At 38.2% G+C, this 23,811-nt stretch overlaps 2 protein-coding genes across 2 annotated transcripts; one reads left to right on the top strand and one right to left on the bottom strand.

Annotated features, from left to right (window-relative positions):
* Positions 1-1,696: 1,696 nt before the first annotated feature.
* Positions 1,697-3,544, top strand: LOC111231436 (fatty acid-binding protein, intestinal-like). The gene is made up of 4 exons (XM_022758527.1): positions 1,697-1,856; positions 2,445-2,617; positions 2,954-3,061; positions 3,337-3,544. Exons 1-4 carry the CDS (start codon positions 1,790-1,792, stop codon positions 3,385-3,387), a joined length of 399 nt encoding a protein of 132 aa, XP_022614248.1. The 5' UTR covers positions 1,697-1,789; the 3' UTR covers positions 3,388-3,544.
* Positions 3,545-5,234: 1,690 nt separating this feature from the next.
* LOC111231435 (inactive ubiquitin carboxyl-terminal hydrolase 53-like) lies at positions 5,235-23,549 on the bottom strand. The gene is made up of 17 exons (XM_022758525.1): positions 23,462-23,549; positions 21,760-21,953; positions 20,823-20,983; positions 20,202-20,294; positions 19,882-20,016; positions 19,397-19,510; positions 18,994-19,076; positions 18,071-18,176; positions 16,902-17,048; positions 16,482-16,631; positions 16,218-16,386; positions 12,713-12,835; positions 11,831-12,557; positions 10,557-10,618; positions 8,653-8,731; positions 7,735-8,561; positions 5,235-7,226 (listed from the first exon to the last, which is right to left on the bottom strand). The coding sequence occupies exons 2-17, from the start codon at positions 21,854-21,856 to the stop codon at positions 7,150-7,152; spliced, it is 3,150 nt and encodes a 1,049-aa protein (XP_022614246.1). The 5' UTR covers positions 21,857-21,953; positions 23,462-23,549; the 3' UTR covers positions 5,235-7,149.
* Positions 23,550-23,811: the final 262 nt, after the last annotated feature.

Below are 23,811 nucleotides of genomic sequence, written 5' to 3'. Positions count from 1 at the left end.
CTAGAGATTTTTTATAAAATTCACCGATTTACATTTTATTAAGGCTTAAAGTTATGCATCATTGGGGGCATAAGTGACAGTTGGGTGCCGTCACAGGCTGCTAGCTGTCTGCTAGGCGTCACCTCAGCTAATTGGAGTCAATGAACGTGACTTTCCGGCCGTGTTTGTGGAGTTGGTTCATTTTGGAGGATTTTTCATGCATATATGGGACTAATAATATGGCGTTATGTGTGTATTATTTATGTTTTTAATTGCACCTACGTATGTGTTTTCTGCCGTAATATGACAAAATGTGAACTGTAAAAAATGACTAGTTGTAGCTATGTTTCTGAATATAACCTCGACCCTGGCCCTTATAAGCACTTAAATCCTAAAACCAATCCTCAAAAGTTATCAATAAATTCTTAAAATTAATTGCAGTGATGCTGAATGTGGAGAAATGTGTTCAGTTCATACGCTATGTTATCATTTTGCATGTAGTGTTACATCAGATAAAACTGGGATCAAACTTTGTGTGATATAATTGTGTTAAAGATTAGCCTCACAAGGTCTTAATCTAGTATGTCCCAAGCACATCTGTCAATTTCATGACTGAAGTCATAGTAGAAAGGTCTTTCATGTGATAAGCGGCAGATTCATTGAGGTGGAAGTGAAGGTCAGGCAAAGGTCTCTCGTGCGACATATTGATGAAAAGAAACTCAGATAAGAGATAACTGACATGTTGTGCATGTTTTATTCATCTCTTTGTCAGATTTGGCAGGGGATATTTAATAAATAATCTTTTATGTGCGTGTTTTTTGCTTTTCTTCTGCTTGAGAGAAATATTTTATGAACATTTTTTGACACCTCAGTTAGCTTGGTATCAGTAAATGAATGCCTATCATCCTGTTATGACAAATTGCCCATAAATACCCAAAACCCAAACTCAAAAACAAAAAGAGACACTCTACAAAAACATTTTCTCACTGGCATAAGCTTTGTGTTTACCCAGAGAGACTATAAAGAATATCAATTGAGCTGATCTTAATTACACACAATGTGTTGCAAATGATGACTGTGTACACTAGTGTGTGTTTAATATTAACTTAAAATATCAAAGGTCTCACTTATCAACAATGGCCAGATTAAGGTTGAAGGTTTCATCAGAAACACAATATCAACTGATCACTGCATTATTTGTATAAAGCAGTTACATCAAGTGTAATAATGTCTTGTCTAATGAGTGACAAGAAGTAAAATTACATCAAAGACAGTCAGATTTAACGAAGTGCAAACATTGTATTCACATATGCTTCAACAGGTCTGTTCAGTTTATTATGTTTTTGTCTCAGCTTGAGGTACAGGGCATTAAATTGTTGTGTTTCAAGTTAAACTTAGAAACATATTTTATATATTTTTATATAATTATTATATCATTATATCAAATATTGTCTGCTTCATTGCTGCAGTCCTGCACTGAGTACTGTTAATGTGTGAAGCAAAGACCAACGCCCTTTGTAAACAGAGATACAGGTATAACAGGATGCCGATGGTTCTGTTATTCAAAAAGAATACCGTGTCAGTTGGCGTGGTTTACTGGGCATGGCACAGTTCTTTCTTTTCAGAACCACTGCGTTTCCCAATCAGCTGCAGCGCTGGATATTGCCTTGAGACAATATGAGCTTTAAACGGCCACATCAGCATTCAGATAGATGATGAGATAAGGAAGTGTGTGGTTTAAAAGCAGCAGCAGACTTAGAGTAAGACACTCCTTGCTGCAGAGTTGTCCAGTTCATACCCCACAGTCAACATGACCTTCAACGGCTCCTGGAAAATTGAGCGCAATGACAACTATGAGAAATTCATGGAACAAATGGGTGAGTGATATCAAACTGCTGATAATCTGCTTTAGACTGTTAAAGATGTTTCTTAAATAGCTGGTATTTGATGCAATGCTACGAACACTATAGTGTGTTTCATTGCTATATCTATTCCTTCTGTAAAAGGATGACAATAAATATTATCAAGAGCTGATAAGGCAGTTGATATAACACTGATAAAGTGCAGCTAGTCACATCATATAAAGATTTCTAAGTCAGAATGTCAATTATGCAACAAACTGATAATAGAGATTTTTTTTTATTTGGTCACATTTATAATTATTTTTAAATGGTGCTATAATTTAAGCTATAAATTATATAAATATCTCAAGTCTTTAGACACTTAAATCAGAAAACAGAACAAAAACTGGAGCCAAGGTCTCAACTGAAAAGACTTGGTGGCATGATGACCTCCTGTACATTTGGCAGGTTTGTGATTTGGCTTTTGTACATACTTACCCTCGACAAATACTCAAACCAAGGAACTACCTTTGTAATACATGCGCATGAAAAGGGACTAAATCCTGACAAATTTCCTGTGATTGTTCAGAGCCTATTGAACATGTTCAAGTTGTCTGTTGATAGGAATTAACATGGTGAAGAGGAAGCTGGCTGCTCACGACAACCTCAAGATAATCATCGAACAGACTGGAGACAAGTTTCATGTCAAGGAGACCAGTAATTTCCGCACCCTGGAAATAGACTTCACCCTGGGGGTCACCTTTGAGTACAGCCTTGCAGATGGAACAGAACTATCAGTAAGCAAAAGCGGCATCTAATGGGGCGCCTTTATCCATCATTACACTGTCAATTACTCAGAACCAAGCTTTACAAGATCCAAGTTTCTCCCCAGTCAGACTGTTGTTATTTTTTGTGATCACTCTCTGAATACTTTGCAGTGAGCTGGGTATTTCACTTTGAATCTTTGAGCTGCAAGAGATAGGTCATTTGTTAGCTGAGAAAACAATCAATATCCTTGTGCCCAGTACCACGAACTGTCAGAGACATAAAACTGTCAACTAGCACAGCACTTCTGCAAAGCTTTTTCCACCTAGTACTCATGTCGTGACTTAGTTTCATGTTTCACCCTGCAGGGCTCATGGATCATGGAGGGAGACATGATGAAGGGAGTTTTCAACAGAAAGGACAATGGGAAACAGCTGACAACAACCAGAATCATCCAAGGAGATGAGCTCATACAGGTAGGATGAATTTGTATCTATGCAAATTAGGGCACCAACAATCCCTATTTTATGTCAATCACTTGTTGACTGACATTACTTGTTTTTTGATATTCCAGCTGCCACTCTCTTTGTATGTCTGAGTCACGAGATACTGTTATATTATATACTGATTTACATTTTATTAATGCGTTATGGATAAGGACCTCAAATGTAGTAAACCATCTATTACGCCAAATGCAGAACTATGACATAATGATATAATAACTGTGTCTGTTACCATCTTTCTCCAACAGAGCTACAACTACGAAGGTGTGGACGCAAAAAGAATTTTCAAGAGGGGTTAGACCACAAATGTTTGACCACAGGATTACATACAGTATTGTCTCGATTTATCAACTACATATACCAGCATAACCTGTAAAAAGTGCACTACTTGTAATGCCATATATTTGAATTGCAATGGATTTTGATACTTGCAGTAATAAAGCCTTTCTGCCTGTGTTCTTTGTCAAAATCTTCATTTTCAGTGAGAATGTGAATTTAAAGAAGACACATTAAAATGACTCATTTTAGAGTGATACAATAATTTAAACTTTATTCAACAATGAATAAAAATAAATATATATTATCTACAAAAATATAAAGTGTAGACAGATTTGACATGTTTCTTTAAATTGGTCTATACTTACGCAAGTCATGAAGTCTATCACTGAAGCACCGACAACTCAATTCAGCAGTAATGTCAAGCTGAGTCCTAACCACACACAGAGGTATGACAATAGGATTCAGTGAGGTCTTCACATCAGGCCATATCAGATAAAATCAGTGACATAAAGTGGAAAGTTATTTCTTATTCTCGAGTGTTGATGCAGTACAGTGTAATCAGGTTCTGACCCCGTATATGTAGCACAAGATAAAAGATTCGGATTGATGCAATACCAGCTGTGACGTTATGTGACACAGGACAAAAAGACCTTTCATCAAATGGGCCTCTATAGTATATAAAGCCTTCAACTGAAAGCTATGGATCATTGGTGCAATTATCAGCTTCCTTTTGCAAGCGCACAGATGCACATATACATATAATAACCCAGGACAAGCACTGGAAAAAAAAAATCTTGTTTTTATACATTAAGGCTCTTTCAAACTTGGAAGCACCCAGCTTCACCACCCAGGAGGTGGGATGTACTTGCCACTTACAAGCACTGACTGCCCCACTTTTTGCTGATGACATTTGAACATGTCAAACTTGCCAATTGCAGCTAGATGAAAAGTGAACCGCTGAGTTTGCTGCTTGCCGCTGAGGCTGTAGCTTCCAAGTCTGAAAGGGCTTTTAGGAAGATTAGACCTGGCACCAAATCCACCCAACCCCCTCACCCCCCACCCCCCCACACACAAACACAGTACAAGGGTGCACACAAAGGAGTGTCAGCAGATATGTCACTATTATCACTATTAGCATTGCATATTCAAAAGTTTTGCATGACCTCCTCCATCCCATTCATTCATCTCCTTCATTCCATAAGTGTGGTTTCACTCTCACACACACGCACACACATGCACACACACGCACACACACACACACACACGCACACACACACACACATACACACACACACACACACACACACACACACACTGAAAATGTCAAGGCACTCTTGATACAACTGAAGACACACAGATCAGAATGTAAAATAAAAGTTCCTATTTTTTTCTTACAGGTACAGGAAATCATTTTAACAGGAAAAATACTGTAGATAAAATATAGAACCATTAGTCACATAACAAACCACAAAAACACTTTGCAGGTGAGACAACATTAAGATAACCTGGTTAATATACTCAATTCAGCTTCAGCCAATGATTTAGTAGTTTTGATTTCTTTATCTACTTACTATATTAGATATCTTAAAATAACAGTAAAAAAATAGAGTTATAATAACTACAGCACAATCAGCTTGTAAAGGCATGAGTTATATAATGAATGAAAGTGAAAATAATGAAACATTATTAGAAGATGCTTCCTTTTTCTTCAATTTTAACAGTGTCAATAAATAAACCGTGAAAAATGCAAATAGATGTTTAGGTTACATGTTTAGGTGTGATTACACCCACACTCACACCCACACCCACACCCACACACACACACACATACACACACACACATAAATCTCTGATGTCAGACAACTCAAACACAACACACACAAACAGCAAATGTGAGCCAGTATGTGCAGTGACAATAGTAGAGCAATACCTTGAAAAAAAAATGCAAAGCAAGTGAAAACACACATGAATGTATAATGTATAAATGGCAGGATGTTTAGGAAAAGACTTGGCAATTTAATGTCCAGAAAATTAAATTGATATTAATATTTGAAAATTGAGTAACACTGATTTTTATGTGTTCTCAGGAATGTCTGATGTACAGAATACAAAGCTTTAAAAAACACCAAAATCTGCTGTTAAAGTAATCTTAAAGTAACTTTTAGTGAATGCATAGTATGTGTTGGACAGGCATATTCCAGCATATTGTTTGCATCATCCGTTTATATTTACAATGGATGCATAAACAAAAGTATGTGTTCTGGCATGAGCAAGAGAATAGAACATCATTCAAGTGTTAAAAAGTTTCCAAATCAACTGTTGTTACAAAATGCTGTTTAATTAATGTATTTTATTTCAATTCAGTAAAATCCAATAGAATTTATGTCTGTTGGACTCACAGTCCAATATTTTCATGCTCATGCTTATGCTGTACACACAGCTAGTAAGACTTTGTAAAGGCCACATGCAGGTTTCAGAACATTAATCTTATTAACAAGAATACTTGTGTTTTTGTGTTGTATGGTCAATAATAATATCAGAGAGGCATATTAAGTATATTGGCATCTTTATGAAAATACCTGCAAATACAGACCTGTTTAAATCTTTCTACTTGAAGAGGAAGACTGAAAAAATACAATTTGACATCACTGTGAATTACAAAAAAGGATTACAAGAACCAGCACAATCGAAGGTAGAATACACAAGTTTACATGATCGTATATAGTGACCTGCTGAATAACCTTAGGGCTGCCCCAGCTACAGAACGTCATAGTCTACAAATGATAGGCTTTGTAACTGACCGAAACTGAACACAGTCTGTTTCTCTCAAAGATCTCTACATTTTTATGAATGATGGCATGAAATGTGCCTATAATGTTCCAGCAAAATGAACAAATCATTTGAAGCAATGATTTATTTATCTTTCTTGGCAGATTTTCACAGCCAATGGGAGGCTGGCTGTTACGGGGCAGCCTGCAGTCATTCATTAACAGATACATGTTGTAAAAGAACTGATAAATGATAACAAATAATCAGTAACCGAATATAAGTGAATGTTGCAACATCTGTTCCCTGGTGACCCAAAGCCCTCAATGTGCATAAAATCAGTAAGCTGCCCAGAAAAAACTTTTCCAATATTATTACTTCACTCTCCTTTGGTGTGATTAAATGAACTACCTTTAACCTGCTGCGGAAGGTTTTATTTCATTTTTTTATAGAATGACATCATATTCTGATAAAGTATCTTTCACATATCCCTTCATGTTATCATGCTGTGATTTGTTATCACACTTCATTCTGTCATCTTTGTATAATTACTGTGCAAACCACAGTACAATCAGTCTAATGGTGGCTCACCATTATCTCTCATGCCTGACTTTACATGTATCGGTATATATCTTCAACTCTGCAGCTCTTCTGCAGAACTACTGTACAAATAAAAAAATAAACATTTTTAACTTGACATAAGGTGATTAAAAGACTCAAAAAACTCTTTGTGCAAACTGAGAACAGTCCAGATTTTGGTTAAAACTAAATCTTCTTGCAGCAATGCTGCAGGACAATGGAAGACAGTATATGTAATAGCTGATAATCTGTCACACAATACATGACAGCATTTAGAAATAGGTTTAACTTATGTGACAACCTTGCATAAATACATTCCGCTCAATTTGGAGATGGCGGGCTTCTGAACATCTTTCCGTTCTCTAAACTCTTTGGCATCCAGTTAGTACTCCACTGACCACTGTCCATCCTTGTAAACAAAACTTACCAAGTAACACTCATAAAAAACCATGATCATCCAGTCCTTTGGCTGACACTGGGTTCCATTTTGCAGTGGGTTTATTGCTATTATGGCCTGTAAAGAAAAAACAAAAAAATATTATTAACATTGTGTTTTATGGAGCTTCCCCTTGTGTACATTTACACCACGACAGAGAAGACAACTGAATACTTTCATTTTGTCTTTTCCAATATCTTCCAGGTAGTAGTGGGCGATATAAATATAACCCTCCATTAGGGTAATATGCAATTTTATATTGTGATATTGACGCATGTGGTGGAAGAGTAAAGTTTTCAAAATTAACTTGGAAATTGTTCATGATTGGAGTTGACACAACAAATTAAATGCTTGACAAAACAAGGGGCTTCATTATTGATGCAGAAATCAGATACGATTCTAAATCTTCCATACAATGGTCCTGCTTCATAAAACAACCAGACATATTAAAGGACTGGCTGCTACAGGATCAACAGTATAGCAGAATTTCTGGTGGTTGAAATTAAATCATCTCACAGTACATATATTATGTCCTGCACAGCCCCACAGTACATTCAGGTTTGCAAGCATAGTGATGGAGGCTCACTTGTTTCAGGTCTGGCTTTTGGCACATCTTGTGAGTGTGTGTCAGCAGGGAGTGTGTGGCTGGTATCTCTCCGCTCAGTTGCAACCACTGTCCGTGGCACCGTGGCAGAGAGGACAAGAGGCCTCTGGTTGTGGTACTTGAGACGGTATGTTTCTGTCATACAGTTATCCACATTGAAGTATGTTGTTAGAGAAACCTCTTGAGCTGGCACCGCCTGCTCCGCTCTGCATCCAGTCAGTCTTTCCTCGCTTTCACATGACGATGGGGTACTCCTCTCTGGGTCAGAGCCAGACTTGGAGCTTGCATCTGAGAAGGTTCGGAGGCCTGACATGTCGGGCTTCCTGTGAGGACTAACATAGGATGTGGATGAAAGGCGAGGAGATGATGGAAAGGGTTCTTGAAGCATCCTTGGACGAAACACGGCATGGCTTGTTTCGCCTTGGTGAGGAGAGATCCGCTGGGTGGATCGAAGGTGAGGTGACCCTGTCGTGCCGAGCTGACGCTGATTGTTCAGTTGAAGAGGTTCTGCAGTCACATTGCTGGGAGGGTGGTATGGCGGGGTAATATGAGGACGCTGGGAATCAGAGGCGACGGCCTCGCTGTTGCTGGAGCGGTAAGTGCTTTCTCTTTCCTCGGGCTCCGAGAGAGCAAGATCATCAGAGCTGTTCCATTCTGAGCTGCTGGTTTTTGTGATATGCCTCAGGGCTGTACTTTCTCTACAGTTTGTCAGCTCCTGCTGATCACTCTGCCTGTTATCGGAACCAGCAGAATCCCTGTCTGAAGACACTGCTTTCCTGGAGGTGCTACAACTGTACTTTGATTTCCGTCTACGAAAAAGAGAGAGAATTGTTTATAACAGAGAATAATGGAAGTGATTATTCATGTATAATGGGAATACTTGAATAAAATGTACACTACCTCGAACTTGGACTGCACTTTAGATGCGAATGTGAAACTTGGTCATGGTTCTTTCCCTGAGGTTTGGGTTGATGTTTACCTATAAAATATAAAATAAAGGTGATCAAAACATAGTGACAGAAAAAGAGACAATTTAAAAATTGAGAATACAGTCTGTGTAGCAGTCCTCCTTTTGGACAGGTCTGCACTACTGTGACAAATAGCTATTTACATACTGTAATTACTGGAAAAAGTATTTTTGTCTTCTGACCTCGTTAACTCTGGAATGAAATTATGCAGAGCATGTATAAATGCACAAAACTACTATTGTGCCCTAAAGGACAATTGATCACAAGTAGAAATATTCTAAACTATGACAGAAAATAAAAATCCCTAATAATATTAACAAATGGGAATTCATCTGCCCTAAAAAAAACAATCTCAGGAAGAGGAGTAGAGTGAAAAACAGATTTAAGTGCTGAGATTAATCTTCTCAGAATTGATAGATTTAATTCAGAATCCTGAGAATGAAGTCAGAATTCTTCTGAATCGCAGATTTTAGACTTTAATCTCATAATTCAGATTTATTTTTCTCTGAATTCTGAGATTAATATCCAAGCTTAAATACTGTTTTTTCACTTTGCCCTAATCTTCGTCACTAATTATGAAGTGGGCATCTGCATATCCACAGGCGCACACACACACACACACACACACACACACAATTAATTAAAGGCAGACACTAAGCAAAGACAAAGGGGCCGACACATCTGACTAAGAAGCTGTTGCCCTCTCAGGACACAAGGTGGCGGCAGAGTGTTAATCTCACTAGACTCTCTCACAGCTGGATGAACCAGTCAGTGCGCTCGCCCCATGCACCAGCGCAGCGAGAAGCAGTGTGGTGCCGAATTCCTTCCCTTTAAAAATAGACGTGTTATTTTTTTCCCTTGCTGTTGCCCTGGAGAGGTCCATGCAAGGATAAAAGCTGCCAGTTGGAAACACTGGCTCTAGATGCACATAGCCTCGATAAAGTATCAAGTGCAGCAGACTCAAAGCAGTGCATGAAACAGAAAGATATTCATGACAATGCCAGCAGCCATGTCCAGCTGTGCTATCTGAACGAGCTTTGTAGGATTATTATCAGATTAATGCCTCTGCAGGGCTGACTGGGTGAAGAGGTTAAATAAGCCAGAACAAGCTCAGAAATCAACTCTGACATTAATCAATCTTCAATTACTCTCACATTATCAGTAGAAGAGGTGGATGACACTTCATCTGTTTGTTTTTAAAGACTAACAAAATAGACAGAAGTAAACAGAGAAAAGTTTCTTTTGGAAATTGCTCTCCTGTGGCAGGCACCTACTCGCATAGGGCAAAATGAAATAACCTTTCTTACACTTAATAATATAGGACACGAGAGTCATGTGTTAATATACTCAAGCCATTGTGTGTAACCCCGTGTGTGTCCCTTGTAATTACATACTGGATCTACGAAGACTTAATTCTTTTCTTTGCAAATCTTTTCCTGGAGGTTTGAGGATTAGATGTGAGATGTAACTGACAGTAAACAGTGACATGTTCTTTTATGCTCTAAAGTTTCATATTTTTTTCATCTTACTTTTGTTATCGGTATCTCAGTCTATCCTTTTACTTCAGCTTTGTGGTTTTTAAGTTAACTTGAGTGAACTTGTTGCCAGGGGATAATCATTCGCATCACATTATGTCATACACTGCGTCAGGCTACAATATAATTTAAACTAAATTTACTTAACTTATCACAATCCAAAAACTAAATAAAAATGTAATATTTAATAGTCAGAACTAGGTAACTGGATGTGGTTATTCCACACACTGTATTTAATACCTGCTGAGATTTTTACTGTGCTAGGAAAAACTAACGAAGCTCAGTAAGTATTAGAACTGACCGTTGTATGAAGGTGAGGACATTATACTTGATTTTGCATCGCCTCCCTTTTGATGCAGCTGGCTGGAAATAAGAGACAAAAATTACTCTCATGTCATGTACTAGCATGTTTTCAAGCTGATTAATCAGTTAATACAGTAAATGTAAAATGTCTCAGCACAGCCATAAACAAACAAAAGAAAGACAAATAATGCACAGAAACCTATGAAAAACACTGGCAGAAACAAAGACTTTTCCAAATCACTGTCTGCTCAGGCTAATGGGATTCTAACATCCCAAAATGTGATTTTTTGTTTAACATAAGTACAAAACATTAAACATTTTTGTCTTTTGATGTATTATTGTTTTAAAATACAATGTGTAGAAACCATATGCTGAGAAACCTTTTAATACAGCAGCAGCTAAGTAACTACTAAAACTTATATTTATATACTTATATATACTATATATATATATATATACGTATAAATAAGTATATAAAACTATACTATACTTATACCATATATTAATATGTGTGTATACATATATATATATACATATATATACACACACACACACACACACACATATATATACATATATACAAAGCTTATTAATATTGCAGTATATCATTGGCCATTTCTTTTTTAGTTAATTTGACAAATCATTTTCATCTCAAGGAATAATTTGTAATGAGTTGTTGCATTTATTTTTCAAATCATAACGAATAAATACCGAATGTAAATTGACAGTTACAGTATAGTACAGTGTCAACCATCTTCCTGACATTGATATTATACACGTTGTTTGAAAAGGGAATGTCATGGGAACACGTGTTGTGTTTATAGTTTCCAAGGAAATCAAAAGTATTCCTGGGTGATGATGATGAGAATAGCAAACCCCTGCATGCATGCACTGAATATCTGAGAAATAGAAAAAATAGAAGAGAAGCATGTGGTTCATCAGCTATTAACATAATCCCTTCACTTGAAAACATATAAAACATAAAAACTGTTTCATTGTTTCTGTACAGTGGGACCATGACTAATTACCGAATGAGAATTATTTATAGGACAGTATTTAAGATCCACAATTTGGACTGTTACTGGTATGAATTTTCAAAACAAACAAGTTGTTTTTATTTAATTAAAGGGTTTCTTCCAAATTTGCATGGGAATAGGCTCTTAACATCAGGCTGTTACCACATCTGTAGTTGTCAGTAATCCAGTATTTACTCCACACCTCCATTTGTCCTTGTGCAGAAGTCCCCCGAAAAATTACACGGCTGTGTCTTACCTTTGCAACTGTGCCTCTGGTGTTGATCTCTGGTCTTTAACAGCAAAGCCATCAACCCCAGGTGAGTCAGGATTGGTGGAGCCACTGCTGAGTCTATCACTACTCTCATAGCCAGACTCTGTCCTCTGAATGGTCCAGGTGTCACTACGCAGCAGCGTCTTGGGGCCACCTTTAAGCCTGCTGCCCCTCTGTTGGTTGGCCCTGCTCTCTGACTCTACAGAGCTGTGGCTCTCAGTCTCAAGCCTCTGCTCATCCTCATAAATCGTCATTAAACACTTCTGCTTTCGATCGTCTCTGGTTCGTACATATTCCCTCTCATGGTCTCGACTTGGTTCAGCGTGCACCCTTTCCAGTGAGGAAGGCTTGCTGCGCCGCGGACTGTCATGCTGCTGTTGCCGGCGCTGCTCCAGTTCGTTCAGCACAGTGTCCACATTCAACACCTCCCGGATGGGTCTCCAAGTGGACTTAGATTTATTGCGGCTTCCTCCACTTACACCTTTTTCCCATTGTTCCTGACAGCTATCTTGATCATAGCGACTTGGGGAGGTGTTGTTTTTCTGGCCATGCCCACCACCCTGTGTGCCCAAGGACTGTCCACGTGGCTCCTGAGATCCTCTGCTTGAATGGTTTGATGACTTCTCAGTGCGTTGATAGCTTTTTAATTTTTGGTCCGCAGGAGGCCTCAGTCCATTCTCTGGAGGAGGTGATGATCTTGCATGAGCCATCTCTACACAAAGTAGACACAGATCATTAGTGGAATGACTATTTCCAACATCTTGTGACTTACAATTATCTGCACTGTATCGCCCCTGTATGTCTTTGTTTTTGCCTCTGTAATATCAGTGTTCCCCCTAAACCTATGATGCTGACACAATGCCCTACCTTTGTGTTGTGATGGGTCAGTTCTCCGATGCCCTCTGTCCTTTTTTGACGTTTCACCTGGCCTCTGCAAATTCTCCATGAAAGGTTCCTGGAATTTGTTAGGACTGCCAAGGGGATGTTTTGCTGAGGGGAAAAAAATGAAATGGCAGATGAGTTGCTGTGCTTCAATGCAGAAAACTGCTGCTGTTCTTTGAACTTGTGATTTTTTTATTGGTTCATAAATAGCATTTTCTCAGGCCTGCTGACATTAGTGTCAGCTGCTTTACCTGCAGAAGACATCAATGAACTTGAAAAACAAGACATGACATGACTGTGTACATCATTGACTGTTTTGGGGTACAACATGAAATTTCTCCATATGAGGTTAACCTGAGGTGTTTTAGCCATCTGATGGCCCCGTAACTTGTTCTGGGTTCAAACTAATTTACAGTGTGCTATGCACTGCAGGCAATGAGCTTCAGAAACCATCATTATATCCTCAACTCTCTGACCAAGGCTCATCAGTCAGGTCATTACTAACTACTCTGTCACTCATTACAAATTCCAGTGCCGCTATAATAGATGTTTTGATAACCTTGCATCCTTTCTGCAAATGCAGACAAAACAAAACAAAAATTCTTTACCTAAGAACAGATGCCAGTGCATCATGCATGTTAAAATACACTACTGCTTACAGATTTGCCAACACTGTAGTGTGCCTCTTTGCCTCTGTAGCAAGCAGGTCACTGCGAGAAACAGAGCTGCAGTGAAGTGCGAACATCTGCCTCCAAATCAGCACATTTACCTAACAGCTGCCACTGTCTTTCAGTTTTATATCTCAACACCTCCTTTCTGCGTCTTGGTTAGATCACTTTCTGCAGCACTGTTTCCTTCTTTACAACTGAGTTTTTACGCAATTAGTACTGTGCTTCAAGACAATGCTTCACATTTTTGTGAAGATCTACAGCAAAATATAATGACAGTATAATAAATAGGAAACAGGTGAAGGAAATTCTCTCTTAAACACAAGCTATAAAAACTGCATAAAGCTGTGTGCATGTGCATGGCTGCTGGATGTTACAACAGTGGTGAGTAACAGCAGTGAGTAAGCTGTAGTATTATGGATTTTCAGATTTATTCATGTAGCCTAATGCTGACATAAGTACAAGACCTCTACTGAAAAAGCATGCTAGATTCAGACAACTGCCATGTAATTAACTAATACACACTTCATCATGTTGCCTGAAGTTACAGAGACACTCTCAAGCTTAGTAATGCAAGTGTCTTATAATGCTGCAGGGCAGTTGTCTTGGTTAGTTGTAGTTGGAGTGGATAAATTAAATTGGAAGAAATTAAAACTCCTATCATTATGTACTGTAGGGAAAACTAACAGTACTTCAGTAAGCCTCAACAATAGTTTAACAAATGAGATTATAGTAAAAAAAACAATAAATGTTTCAATCTGAGCTACGCTTGACTCTAACACTAAAAAAATATCATTTACTTACGCTTATTTTCATAAAAACAAGAATGCCGTCCCATGCCAGTCAAAGTGTCTGGCCACCGCACTAAAGCAGAACAATCCATCTAAACGGGCAAGGCGCCATTGCCAAAAAAACCAAAATAAAAACCAGATATATTAATGGAGACAAACATCGGAAATGTCTAGGGGAGGAGTGAGAACTGTGGAGCAGGAGCATGAGTGCGCTTTGCCACAGGAGCAGGGATTAGGGAGGGAGGCGTGGGTGGTAATCTGCGTGCAAACAGAGGCATCATCCTCATGTCAAGTTCAAGCCAGCACACAGGGCAGGACAATCTTTCTGCCCATGGTTTAACAACACTCTCTCAATCCCAATGCAAACCATAACTGTAATTTTTTTGGAGTGACATCATTATTGTCATAGGTACTGGCATTGTTGACATTTAATTTCACTTAATGATACTTTTAGAAAAATTGTTCAAATGTTATAATAGATATGATTTTTTTGGAAATACATTATCAGACAAATATAAATATTGTAATTCCTATCACTCTCTTATTAGTCATTAATAATACTACTATGTTGCTGTCTCATTTCACCTGACACATTACAAAAATTATTCTTCATTTGTGTGACTGTTTATAACCTGTACACCAACTAGAAGTGCAGTTAGAGAGCACAGCTCTCTGCCAGTGTCAAACAACACACATCAAACCTTAGAGACAAAAATTTAAATTCATAGTAAATGTTTCAGATCTGCCTCAAAATGACCAAGTTCAGTGCAAATCAGTTTGTGTAACTCTAAACAGACACGAGGGAAAACATAACCTCCTTGGCGGAGCTAATCGGACCCTAATTGAGCATATGGTGACTTAAGATACTTGACCTTTATAATTAAATGTGCACCTTTGATAAAAAGGTGTGTGTGCACGCGTACAGTTGCCTTCACGTAAGTCATTTTATTGGTTAAATATTGTGAAGAATGACTTGAATATTAGCTGCCTAAAGTTCACAAATCACATGTGTTACAGTGACGCTCACACACTTCCTTCTCTAGGGATGTCTACTTGCATACTCTTTACTAATTAAGTGATCATCTTTCCACACTTGTTTCTCAGTGGAGGTAGAATGCATGTGGAAAATGTGGCATACATGTATTATATACCCAGGCCGATGTGAAGGCCTTATCGCCGTTCTAAATGAAGTGTTTTATAGACTGTGGGTGTACTATTCTGTGAAGCAGTAAAGCAATATTTATTCCCAGGGGGGTCAAAGACCTTGTGTGTGTGTGTGTGTGTGTGTGTGTGTGTGTGTGTGTGTGTACCTGACACAAAGTTTTAATTAAAAAGGACGCTGCTTTCAAAATAAACAAAGCATACTTTTTTTAATTGCAGGCCAATAGCCATGGGATAAACAAGTTAATCCACTCTGACACATCCACTTGTGAAAAATAACTTCTCAGAGGTTTTTTTTTTTTTTTTGTGACTACGCAGCTTATGATGGATTATGTCTATCTTGATTCAGCTCAAATTCTAAATTCAGTCATTCATTATCTGAAAAACAGGCAGTTGTTCGTCATACATACGGTCCAAAGCTTACAACGGACGGAAGTGAGTGATTTATTTCCTTTCGGCAACTGACTGTGGTCAAAATAGGATGATTCAAGACAAGGTTTGTGTTTAATAAGCAGTAATGATACTGGAGATAATGATCTGGAAGCAGAGTGGATTTTACCATTCTCACTTTTCAAAGGAAAGAAGGTGGCTCGTGTTTAAACCTCCACCCCCACTCCTCCTCCACTCCTCCTCCACTCCTCCTCCACTTTCATTTATCCTGAGGTATCCTGTGGTTACCTGTTGTTTAAGATGGCGCAATAACAATTTTTATAGGCCCCTACATCACTGAAATATATAATTTTTCAAAGTTAGCAGTACAAAGAACAGCTGCATCTGTCACATTGTTTGATATAACAGTAAAGGTATTGTAAAGCCTCTATATGTAAATAAAGATGTAAAGATGTGTGGATAACTGGAGGATTGTCTTACTTGTCATGTCACCATTTACTTGGGCTTTGTACCGGGGACACATTGTGGTTTGTCTTGGTGCATCTTCATTAGACACTGGACTTCCCTCAGGATTAGTGTAAAATAAAAGAAGTGGCTGGAAATGTCCCCTGATACATTTAGAGGCGACATCTTTCCATTTGGATCCAATCTGTGATAAAGAAAAGTATGATATTAGAGCATGTAACAGACAGTAACAGGTAGTAGACCTTTGGGATAAAGCAGATTAATAGCAGAGTTCCTAACCTCCTTCACAGTAGCATCATCAAAAAACATCCATTTTGAAGATTTGGTGTGATAGGCAAAAGCCGAGTAGTGTTTACTCGAAAAACAGATCATCCCCACCAGATGTAGCTCGCTCCGTTTGGCATTTTCATCAGTGACACGGTTGAAAAGCTGAAAGAGAGCAAATTGAAGTTTGATCTCTGCACATTTCTCTCGGGGCAGACACTAAATCCTATGAGAATAAAATTCATGTGTGTGGTTTTGATAACCCTTTTCTTCCTAACCTTCATTTTATAATATCATAACCAAAAGGAAAAAAAAAGAGAGCTGTGATTGTGAATTTTGTGGATATGCATTTTTTAGGTAAAATCTTTTCACGCCTCAACTGGCAAATCGCTTTGCACAGTACAACAATGATGATGACGGAGATGATGCTCTTACCCCACACAGGTTCAAACGCGGGCCAAGTGAACGAATGACATCATCCGTAAGATCAGACTGCTCAGCATCCCATACAAATCCTATAGTCACAATCTCTGGACAGTTCATGAGCACACGGCGGATCTTGATACTCTGGCCACAGTCACTCTGCAAAATATGTAGAAAAACATATATGAAGGCCCATCATAATATCAACATACATAACAGAAAAACATTGAAGTCAGACAGAAATCAATAGAACTATTGTTACAAAGTGCTTTACACTACATGGATAATGTCATCAAAGATACCGGAATAAAGTAAACAAGACAGAAACCAGTCGACCAGAAATAATGTCAAAATCTCTGCAGCGTATAAAACAGAATAGGATGTCAGTGTGTAAACAACACGGCTGAGGTTAGCTGTTCCCCTGCTTCCAGGTTGTGTGCAGAAGGAAGGCTAAACATGGATCATGGATCCAAAGAGATAAAAGTGAATTGATGTTTTATTTCAAGTCTCAATAAGAAATAAATGAGCAAATTTTCCTAAATGTCAGAGTAGTCCTTTAGTTTGCGGCTCAATCTCTCTGTCTCTCATACACACACTTAGACAAGACTGAAATAAAACTCATGTGACTCATCACTTCAAAATGCCACAATTAGGACTATTGCAAAGATGGAAAAGAGCCAGTAATATCTGCACATCAGTATTGTTAAGTCAGTACTGCAGTTTGATGTTTCCGGTAGAATAATGGGTTCATTGGAACAGAGCCCTCAGCTTCACCACAGAGATGCACACTGAAGAGGAAGACAGTGGCAGCAAATACAGATGAGAGAAAAACAGTGGATAAGCCCTTACTGCTATTTATATCCTAACACTAGTCTGGCACCGTCTCCTTCCGGCCGCTTCAAGTGCAGTGTCACAGCAGAAAGCACAGAGTGTACTCTGCATAGTTGCAAGAATTATTTTTGTGTCCATTTTACAGTAACATGCTAACTGTTCGGCTGAATGGCTAAATTATTCATTAATAACTGCCTGTATCAAATCAGCATTTAATGGTGGAATTCAGACAGATGTTTTGACAAAACAGCAGAACAGGGAAAAGTATTGAGTCACCACTTTGAAAAGATTTGTTAATTCATTCAAGAAAAACATCACATAAAAATAAACATTAACAATTAATCACATACCGGGCAGCTTCGGAGGTCACCTGTGTTGTTTGCTGCCTGCAGCAATTCTCCAAACATGTCTGACCTGAGCCGCTCGTTCTTCCCCAACATGCGATCAACCTGTTGGCTGTGTATACAACGTGTAAACACAGAGACTGCTCATAAATAATAAAATCACCACAACCTCCACGCATAACCTTTACTCATGCAGTAACAAACTTGCTATCAATAAGAACTGTTTGAAACTGGGATATGCACTCCCTGGCCACTTTATTCAGTACACCTATACAATTAAATGCAATCCAATAGCACAGATCTTCCACAAATTCATACATTTTCATACAAGATTTTAATGTTCAGTTTTTGTACACGCTGAAAAAGAGGTTTGAATTAAGCCAAATCTTTAATAACGATTACTTTTTACCGTGTGCAGGACTCAAGTACACATGCATGCAAAAAGTGAACTGAGCAGGCATCATGTGCAGCCTCATATTTGAGGAAATTATGAAAATATAAAACCAAACAATCGTCTGGCATCTTCAGCCTTTTGAGAAATGTCAGGGCAGACCCAGAGATGATAATCAACCCTGGCTGTTAAATAATATGATGATTTAACTAAATCTTTAAAATCCAGTATCACAAGTGATTAATGGTGGAGCGTGTTACAGAACATGTCACGACAGCGCACATGTCAGTGATGCGTTTTTATCACTCAGGTGTCAAAAAGACACATCAAGCTTCTAAAGGTCAAGTTTAGGATCCTGAACGTACAAATTTATGCAGAACAACACTAACAGTGAAAACACTCCGATATACTGTACATATAAAAAGAGACTCAAACTATGGCTGTTGAAGGGAGGGAACGATATTCAACTAAGAAAACTGCAATCAAATTATTTTCTAGCAAACTTGTTTAATACTTTTGACATTTATTCAGCACTCACCATAAAGCAGTGGTTGAGACATAATGAACAAATTCTGTGAACGGGTGTGGGTCTGAAGATGCGCCACAACAGCGACACACAAACTGCAAAAGAAAAGGAAAGATTATTTAACAGATTACATTTTGTATTTACCTTTTAGCAAATGACATGTGCATTAAAAAGCCATTAACATCAACTCACTACAACTACACTACGCAACTCTAACATTTAGTAATGGCAGCTGTAGGAGTCGTTCTTTGTTATTCTTAATCACCTTCATTTTTCTTCCTCCTGTAAAAACTGAGCATCTTATTATCGTCTCTATGTACTTCACATTAATGCATATCTTAGAACAGTACTGCACAGTTTTTTTCCACATCATTGAACAAATGAAATGACAAACAGCTCTGATAATAATAGTTACCTGCTCATAAAGCATCATTGCAAACTTCTGATGGGTGATGCAGGATTTGGATGAACAAGCATCAGTTGCAGTGTCTGAAACTATGTGCAAATGAATTCGCTCGAGGATGTTCTCCTATTAGATAAGAAGTAAGAGCAGATACAGTACCAGTATTGCATACGTGCACATACACTTGCTACATATGCACTATGGCACAGTTAGAAACACAAAGATTGAATTGTTATGTTAAAACCTTAAAAATTCTGTGTTTCCTTACAAACTGTGAATCAATCAGTCATCACTCAAACATGTATGTGAAACACTTGAAACATCTACATCTTCATGGTCTAATTCTGTAACAACTAACTAAATTCAAACAGATTTAAAATGGTTGTATATGATAAAACAGAGTCTGAGTCCTCCAAGTGAGAGGAGGAAGCACGATAACATTATTCAATAAAACAGTCACTGTGGAAAGGACTTATTACTTTTGAGTGTCAACGTACAAAGCACTCTGCAGCATCATCCATCAGGCCAAGTTGAAAGCGTTGCTCATCCTTAAAAGTTTCAGCTAGGGCGTTACGCAGGCTGTCGGAGGGGAGCACACGCTCTCTACTCTGCTGAAACTGGCTGAATATACTCTGAAAAAAAAGAAAACAATGATTAGTTAGTTCATGACAATTGTTAAAACTATCCCTGACAACCATTATTATTGGAAATGTTTAATACCAGAATCGTCAAAGAGAAATATGACATAATAAACAATACTAATAAAAACAAAACAATGTCTGATTTAGCTTTAAATCCAAAAACCGAACCTACAAACCTTTAAAGCACAGAAAATGCAGGCATCACCGAGACAAAAGTGACCTGAGAGCTGCCTCAAACTTCTCCTGAAGATGTCCAGCTGCCAAAGCACCTGCGAAGAATTCACAACAGCAGCTGAGATCGAGATATTTTATTCAGGGGTTTCAGAAGTTGGAACTGCGGAGACAGATTAAATTATTTTTGATATTAACATTGAATTAAATGCCTTTGTGTAATTAAAAAGGGTTGCTACTGAAAACTGAAAATTAACACTGGACTCTGCAACTTTTCACAGCTTTTAATCATTTCCAGCTCATTATTTTGGTTTGCTGATCCATGTGGCTGAGTCCAGGCTTCTCCCAAAATGTTTGCCAAATAAACAAGATGTTTGTTGTGTGCTGTAGTTTTACAGTTTGCGGAGTTGGTTTTGTGGTGTACTTCTGCCCTCTGGAGATCAAAAATGCTGTGTATGCTGCTTTTCAGTGTGGTGCTTCAAACTAAGTGCAGAAATGTTACAAGAAGAATGTATTGTTTGTTTGAGCATTGACATAGTTTTGTAATTATTTCAGTGTAAATAAGTAAAATAATTAAATTTAAGTTTATTTTCAGTAATTAAGAGTTGGTAGAAAATGGTTCTCACCTGAACAGCACTGTTTAGAAAACAGCTATTCTGCCCCGGCTCATTCAGCAGGCCTTTGGTGAGCGCGAGAGACAGCATGCTCCCAGGCTGGTAGGACTTCTTCAATCCTCCTCCAGGTTTTTTGAACATCTTCACCCATGCCATGGAGTTAGAGCCTGCAACTGATGAAACAAATCCTCATGTTTTGACATGTATGCTGCACTGGAGTCCATGACAAATTTTCCCATGGGGACAATAAAGTATCGTATCGTATCGTATCGTATCATATCGTATCATATCGTATCGTATCGTATCGTATCGTATCGTATCGTATCGTATCGTATCGTATCGTATCGTATATTTTGTGTTTCACATAGAGGGTGCTTGTCTATTTCTTTATGTCTCAACCCAACCAGTCGAGGCAGATGGCCACCCACCCTAGGTCTGGTTCTGTTGGAGGTTTCCTCCTAATAAAATTTAGTTTTTTCCTCTCCACTGTTGCCAACTGTTTGCTCATTGTGGAAACTGTTGGATTTCTCTCATATTGAGAGGTCTTGATCTTACCCTGTAAAGCGCCTTGAGATAATGTATGTTGTGATTTGGTGCTATACAAGCAAAGTTGAATTGAATTGAAATTAATTCTTTTGGATCAATTTACATGCTATGTATATTCCATTATATATTGTTCTTCTTCAGTAATCTAAACTTGATTTAACGAAATCATACAAACTAAACATACAGTACATATTCATTCTTGTAAACTTCAGTGCATTCTCATTTTGTTTTAGTTTGCACTGCTGTACTGATGGTTTTCAAATAGGATTATTACTGCATGGCACCGTGGAGATAAAATAAGCAGCCATGGATAAAAACTGAGTTCATCTTGGACACAGTTTTCATTACATCACTAATCCAAATGACTTATTTGGTGAGATGACAGATGAATTGTGTCATCTACCTTCTCCAGAGTTTGGAGACTTGCTGCAGCTGGACATGCTGGGAGGTGGGAGCTGGTGCGTTGGTCTGGCCATGGGCTCCATCCATTTCATCCCCATGCACCTCCAGAGCGGTTTGTTGAAAGCATTGTCAGGATCAGCCACAGGGCAGTTTCAGCCATGTGCTACTGGACATTGAATGGCAACTCGATAAAATCTGGGGGAAGGAGGAAAGGGAGAGGCAAACCATAAATGTAGAAGACATAATGTAATAATAAACTTAAATAAACTTTTCCTCATTAGATCAAACACTTCTACTCAATATAGCAGATAAAAACTAAAATTAACTATGCATGCAGTTCATTCTGAAACCATGAATTGTGAATATCATATCTCAGAACCACAGAGATAAGACCTGAGCTTTGAGTTCGGCACCACCTCTATGATCAGCCGCCTTCACAACCCTCCACAATCTCCAATCTGACCACCACAACGGCTGATGCAAGAACATGACAACATCTGAACTGTTTTTAATACTTTACAACGGCTTATATAGAAACAACAAACCCCATTCAACTTTTAAGACTTACAAATGTTCTGTTACCTGTGTTTTTAATTGTATTTTTCACCCAGCCATTGCTTCATCACTTATACATTGTTTACAGTAAAAATTAAATATACATAAGTAGGGTAACAGTATAATAATGCAAGGGGTAACATTACAATAAATCCTAAACATTACACCTATTGGATTGTAATTGTTACATTTTATCAATACTACTTTTTTTTTGAAACGTAATACAAATGCTAGGCTATTTTTAAACCCAAAATGCTGCAGTCTTGCTTAAATTCAAATTTGCAAGGATAGTGTACAGTTCGGCTTTGCCCTGAAATGCTATTTTCTTATGAATATGATAATGTGCAATTATAATTAAAAAAAAAATAAAAAAAACTTTAGGGGTGTAATAATAAATATAAACAGTAGCTTTGTCTTGAAATTCCATTACATTAAATTTTAGGACAAGAAGCTCAATCCAACACCATAAAATGAAAACACAGAGATGAAGACACTTTTTTCCTCATCTGCTGCTCTTCTAGTTTGTTTAGGGTACATTTGTAATATTCATACATAGGTGGAGAGATATCAATATTTTCACTTACGAACACATGACAAAGAAAAAATTCTTATTTTTGATGTTGAACAGGCATATACTATGTTTTATATTGTTAGAGGCATATTTGTAAATGTGCCTTTAATTTATATGTTCAAAACATTACTGATTGTATGTTTGTATGACGTCATTTCTACCACAAAATTGCATAAATATTCAAACATTTTTCATATTTAAAAATCCTATTTAAAGCTTACATTTGGTTAAAGTGCCCACATGTGTTTCTGCACCAACCTCTCTGAACACCATGTGACGCTTGTATAGGCCTATACGGTCTCACTTAAGCACCCATCTTTGCAGAAGGGTTCATAACGAGGACATAAATCCTTTATTGAACTGATTTTAATTTATTTTTTAACAATCCTTTGTTTTCCTGCCTTGAAAACCTCGCAATCTTCGTCGAGCGCGTTTCCACAGCAGGAGGCATGCTGCCAGTGCTCCACCAGCCTCTCAGTCAACTGTATACGGGAACGGCGCCCGGTCAGCTACAGTAGCATAAATATGCCGCAACTTGCATTCAGGCGTTGAGAAAACAAGTGCTCTGCAGACTCACCTTAAAGGGAAGCGGTTCCTTGGCTGCTCGCCTCCAATGAAGGCGCAGGGCGGTCCAGCTGTCAACGCGCAAATCCCACGACTTCTCGCCGAATCCTGCGAATAAAACTGGCTAGAAATGACTGCAGATATGTCCAGACGCATGTAACGCACTATCTGTCATAGTGCAGCATTACCAATCCCTCCGACGCGCACACAGGCGGCAGCCCGAGTCTGTGTTTGATGCCACACAGACCCGGTCCGGACAGTGTTTTTTTTTTTTTTTTCTCCGGTGAAAATGTGTCCCTTTCTTGTACAAGTGGGGCTGGTGATGGCCTGTGCCAGAATGTCCGACGCGGATTAGTGATGTTT

The sequence above is a fragment of the Seriola dumerili genome, unplaced genomic scaffold (assembly GCF_002260705.1).
Source record: "Seriola dumerili isolate Sdu_G_001 unplaced genomic scaffold, Sdu_1.0 BDQW01000301.1, whole genome shotgun sequence".
NCBI classification, from domain to species: Eukaryota; Metazoa; Chordata; class Actinopteri; order Carangiformes; family Carangidae; genus Seriola; species Seriola dumerili.
Note: the sequence above shows the minus strand (reverse complement) of the source record. Positions and strands in the feature narration are given on the sequence as shown.

Coding starts and splice junctions, on each gene's coding strand:
- LOC111231436 (XM_022758527.1), top strand. CDS start 1,790: ATGACCTTCAACGGCTCCTGGAAAATTGAGCGCAATGACAACTATGAG. Junction 2,618..2,953: donor CAGATGGAACAGAACTATCA/GTAAGCAAAAGC, acceptor TTCACCCTGCAG/GGCTCATGGATCATGGAGGG. Junction 3,062..3,336: donor AAGGAGATGAGCTCATACAG/GTAGGATGAATT, acceptor TTTCTCCAACAG/AGCTACAACTACGAAGGTGT.
- LOC111231435 (XM_022758525.1), bottom strand. CDS start 21,856: ATGGGGATGAAATGGATGGAGCCCATGGCCAGACCAACGCACCAGCTC. Junction 12,836..16,217: donor AGTAAATGGTGACATGACAA/GTAAGACAATCC, acceptor TTTTCCCCTCAG/CAAAACATCCCCTTGGCAGT. Junction 10,619..11,830: donor CCAGAGGCACAGTTGCAAAG/GTAAGACACAGC, acceptor TCTTATTTCCAG/CCAGCTGCATCAAAAGGGAG.